The 5484-nt window shown below is 30.0% G+C and overlaps 1 protein-coding gene across 1 annotated transcript; it reads right to left on the bottom strand.

Moving 5' to 3' along the window:
• Positions 1-1576: 1576 nt before the first annotated feature.
• LOC124831843 (WAT1-related protein At4g08290-like) lies at positions 1577-5268 on the bottom strand. Its single transcript, XM_047305933.2, has 7 exons — positions 5024-5268; positions 4862-4924; positions 4640-4756; positions 2549-2792; positions 2234-2395; positions 1931-2082; positions 1577-1812 (listed from the first exon to the last, which is right to left on the bottom strand). Exons 1-7 carry the CDS (start codon positions 5206-5208, stop codon positions 1641-1643), a joined length of 1095 nt encoding a protein of 364 aa, XP_047161889.1. The 5' UTR covers positions 5209-5268; the 3' UTR covers positions 1577-1640.
• Between the last annotated feature and the right edge of the window lie 216 nt (positions 5269-5484).

Raw genomic sequence — 5484 nt, 5'->3', positions numbered from 1 at the left:
AGTTTGGATTTTGATTAAACAGTTGCAAATATTTAGATGCAAATAATCTATATGTTGATATATGATGTTTGAAGTTTGTTAGGAATATGAAATTAATATTTAATTTGTATTATGAATGTTGAATTGATGATTTCGATATGCATATAGTTTAACTAATATACCTAAAGAAGTGAAATTAAAATGTTTTAAACTAAATTTAATTAAGTTGCGTGAATTAATAACGAGATTTATGATATGAGTAGTTATATTTAATTTGGTGCATAAATGGTTTGGGACGTGCTGAAATAAAAGAATGACGTATAAGAGATTCTCAACCTGTACTATACAAAAATATCAAAGACATAATGGGAATATGAATATTATAGATTTTCTTTTAAAAATATATATCACACAAATAAAACAACCTCCGACACTGTGCTGATCCAAATCATTAAAAAAAAAATTTCGCTCACCAAAATCACATCAATGAAAAATTTATCATTTGATTCGTTATAGATTTTAAATAACTTTAATATTTATGGTTTTAATTTAATTTAATAGATGTACATGTATATATTCAATGTTGACCTAATTAAGCTTTAAATACATATATAGTTTTATTTCATCGAACATTGATACAGTTAGAGTTTATAAGAACTCTTATAAATAGTTAATCAGATCCCTTAGTGAGTGTACACATACTTATCATTAAAGCATTAAGTCTGTTTAGTGAAATCAAACTATAAAAAAGTAACAGTACAAATTGTTATTAGAATCAGTGCAGTTCAAATTTCAACAAAAATGATCCATATCAGAGGAGGGCACAGTTTGTAATCCATAGAACAGAAATGTTGGTGGTGGAATCCTGTTACTTTTAAATAGTTAATTACTACAACTTCACATATATTCACATTTTTTATATATTCTGTTTGGTTCATGACAGGTATCATATTCATATTCCTATAAGAATAATTCTCATTCTAGACCTCTAAACACAAAATGGGATCGTGAATTTGATACTTATGCCACTGATCAGATTTATTAATCAGATCATGCTACTTTGTATTATGTATTAGCAGAATGTTCTTATTTAAAGAATTAAAAAGTAAAGTGTTTTATGAAATTATGTTATATTTTTCAATTGATCTCGCATATAATATTATTTAACGATTCCCTAATATTGAAAAACAATTTACATTGGAGACCTCTTCCGATAAAACTTTTAAGCCTTATCCTCATCAAATAAATGACGTAACATATGAAGAATCTGTACTGTCGTAATCTGATATAGTCACAGAATAAATTACGCAATTAATCTGCAATAAATAATTTACTGATGAAAAAAATCTTATACTTTTTATAATACATTGTAATTTGCTGTTAGACCCTCGGCATTATATGTAAAAATTAAATGCATGTGACGCTTTGGAATTAGAATAGAAGTTTTACTTCATTAATGCCATTTAATATTATTGGAGTTTAATCGTAATTATTGGAATTTGGGCCATTAGCATTCTTATAGCCTTTGGGCCCGTCCATCGTGTTTAACACTAATTAGTAATTAAGTGGGAGAGGTGGATGCTTAGTATATATGTACTACAAATTTATAATAGCAACGGAATATTTATCAAGCTTTATTATTATTGACAAGGAAACATTGGTTAACCCTTATTATCATTGCTATCATTCCTAGGAGCAGTAACAGGTAGCTGTCGTTGGTCTTCTGGAAAGTTATCCTTTGCAGGGGATGGTGGCATTCTTCGCTGGCATTCTTTAGCTTTTCCCCACACAACTAGATATAGCCCAAGAACCACAACAATTGCTCCAATAACACTGATATCATATTGAACTGTAACGCGTTATAATATATTTGAAAAGAGAAGAAGAGAGACAAAAAAAAAAAACATGAGAAAAGGATCATATATAATGTTTGGTACTTAATTTTTAGTACCTTCCAAGGTAGAGTTGCTCAGATAGAATGATGCAGGCCAAGGTGGTAATGATGATCATACGAAGGGGATTAAAAGCAGTCACAATAACTGGGCCCATCGATTTTATCACCATGCCTTGTATGTAATACTGAACTCCTGATGTAACTACTCCCTGTAATAAGTTAATATTAAGATAAGGTTAAAAAAAACCATGCAATTTTAACCATAAGTTAAATGTCGAGCCGTAATCGACGTAGAACTTCATTTTTTGACATCGATTCTAAGAATATGTCACAATCATGTCAAAGAATATGGTTACTTACCGCATAAGCTGGAGCAAAGAGTCGTGTATCCCAACCAATGGCCCATGCATGAGGGTGGTGGCGTTCTGCGATGGCTGCTACAACAGAGCTTTGAAGTGCACCTACGAAGCAAACCCAAGTAGCCAGGGACATCTCTGTTGGGTATTTTCTCAATGTTATGGTCTACATATATTTCACCGAACCATGCATTATTTTCCATAAGATATCAATATACATGTAACTTTATTTAATATGTTATGAAGCCATTAATCTTCCTCAAAGTGTCATTCCGAATAAACTATTTTTATACGTGAGTTTGTGTAGGAACTTAATTACTTGTAATATGTAAAACGCAGAGAAGCCTGCACAACCGATGAGGAGGAAACATGTTCCTAGGATCCAGTGGTTAGCGGTAGGGTTGTTGAGAGTCTGAGGTTGGCCAGCATGGGTTGTTGAAGATTTCATCACACTGATCACAGGGCCTTTGTAAAGTGCCATTAGCAAGGTGCCTCCAAAAGTTACTATTGTTCCAATCAATTTGGCTTGACATGTCACCTCCTTCATCTTCATGTGCTCCAACCTATACAATAAGCTACGTGGGTGATTCTCTGGTTTCCTTAGGCTTTCACAAATATAAAGAATGATGTTCTTTGTCATGCTGTTGTGTGAAATTCTTGTTTTATGAATCGGATCCCAAGAAAACAATATATCGTGCATATTTTAAAGTCAACTCAGTTCCTAGGTCATTGATAAAAAATTAAGAAAAGAATTAAAGTACACGTACAATCATAAATATATATCGAATATTAACTATTTCTTTTGTTAATTTACTTGATTCACTGTGGGTTTCCCAAATTCCTTTAATATAAGGTGGCTAAAACTTGTACTGTTGTCTCTCTCACTATAATTTCATACCTTTAATACTTCATAAATGTTCATTCCTTTTTTAATCATATCCTCTGGCTACACACATGTATGTTGACAACCCAATAAATAGTTTTAATCTGTCATTCATAAAATTATTCTTAATTAATAAATATATTATAAAATATTTAAGAACTTGATGAGTAAAATAAAGAATGAATGTTTTTTAACCACTTCAATTTGAGAGTATAAATATTGACCACCAACTCTTACATAAATGATCAATATTAGTACGTACAAAAGTATTATTTTTGACTTTAGAAAACTTGTAACCTTAACTATTTGTTATTAAAAAACTTAATGTTTTGAGGTATTTGTTTATAATAATTCATAAGAAATGATTTTTTAAAAATATTTTTATGAATTTGTAGAATTCATGAAATATTTACAAAAATGAATTTCACAATGAAAAATTACAGTAATATCTTGTATATTTTATATAGATAATTTCGTTTCACGTATACCCATTGTCATGTGAATGACGGTGAACTGGCACATGTCAAACCAAGAATCTACTCCTTTTATAAATGAAAAATGTTATTTTAATAAGTTTTTATTAATAACGTTTTTACAAGTGATTAATCCGTTTTAAATACATGAACCAATAAAATAAATGTATGTATGAATATTTTTTAAAAGAAATAATGAAAAAAAAGTAATAAAAACTTTGAAACTATCTAAAATAATTTGCTTTAAAATGTAAATCTCGACATGTTCCATTAGGTTTTACCTGTTTATGTTTCATCAATAAATGCTTAGCAAACATAATTATTTACTTAATCCGAAATACCCATTAAAATATTTAAATTTAATTCATAACTGGTCATAATCGGGAAAGGTTTTTCTTTGCTTCCTTGATTATAAGACTGGAATTCATCCTCTTTCAAAAGTTTTTCTTTCTTTTTTTTTTCTCAATTAAAAAAAAAGTAAAAAAAAAGTTAATAAGAAAGGACATCACTTCATACCAAGGTTACGTCATATCAAGTTTAAAAAAAGTTTTAAAATTCCACTATAAATCTCACCTACTTTAAAATTGAAAAATATATTCAAGAAGACATTAATTAAAACAAAAGAAATACACAATTAAACATATTTTATGTTGTAACATTTATTATTTGTATGAGTATATATTAGATAAGTATCGTAATTTAAAAAATTCGATCTCTTTTCTTTTCTTTTCTAAATCATATATATTCTCACGGATATTTCGTACTAAAAATTCAGCAACTACCCAACTTGAAACTAAACTTTTGTAATGTTTTCTTTAGATTCTTTGGAGCCATTTTAAGAACAGGAAGGAAAATAAAATTATAAAAGTACAACTAATGAAAAATGATTCTTTTTGTTTTGAATCTTTAGTTTTAAAAGTCAATTTTATCTGTTTATTTGCCTTCCATATCTGTTTCTCCTCTTCTTAACAAAATGCAGAGTTTGTGTAGACCAATGAGAGGTGAACCATCTTTCAGAACCTTTCGTGTTTGGTGATTCACTCTACCCACTTACCTCAGAATAACAGCCATGACAAAAGTAACAGAGGGTGCGGAGTTCATGACAGCAGACAGGAAAGAAGCTGACGTGAATTTCATGCCCAATAGAGCGAAACACTGATCCAGTATTATCCTGCAAGTAACACCATGCAACTAAATATCTCTCCTGCATAACAAACTGAAACTTGAATTTCATATATATATATATATATATTTGTAAGTGTAAGACAATGGTTACTCGAAGAAAGCCAGTGCCATAATCTCTGAAAATATACCAACAGTCATCTTCGGCCGAACTTTCCTGCATAAAAGATATCAACTTTATTTTAGATGAGAAATTATAGAGAAGAAACTGAGTTAGAAGTATATATTTAAAGCATGGAAGGTAAGTGGAAGATACCTTTCAAGAACAAAGGCGAAGGGAGCGAGAGTAACAGAGGCGATGGCATTACGGTAGACAATGAAGACGTAATGGCTCATACCCTTCTTTATAGCATCCATGGCAAATATGAACATCCCAGCAGAACCAAATTGAACAGCCAATAACAGCAGATAGGGCCTTGCATTTCTCAACCACTCACCCATCTTTTTCTTCTTAACTCTCTCTCTGCAACACAATCTATGTGTATGAGAAAGTGAAGTTGCTTATGCTTGCTTTTGTTTATCTGCGAAACCAATGCACTCCATCTTAATATTTATACCCAACAGCTCAATATAGTTAGCAAAGCGTCCATAATCTTAAAAGTTGCTAAATATTCTCCACAAATATTCGCTTTGTTTTTTTTTTAAGAAAATTTTCATTAAAATGTAAACCTTATTTAAGCACAAATTAATATATATTTATTTATGATAAAAAATACT

This window comes from Vigna umbellata, chromosome 2 (genome assembly GCF_029865625.1).
Source record: "Vigna umbellata cultivar VRB3 chromosome 2, Vumbellata_1.0, whole genome shotgun sequence".
NCBI classification, from domain to species: Eukaryota; Viridiplantae; Streptophyta; class Magnoliopsida; order Fabales; family Fabaceae; genus Vigna; species Vigna umbellata.
This window is presented reverse-complemented; position numbering and strand designations above follow the sequence as displayed.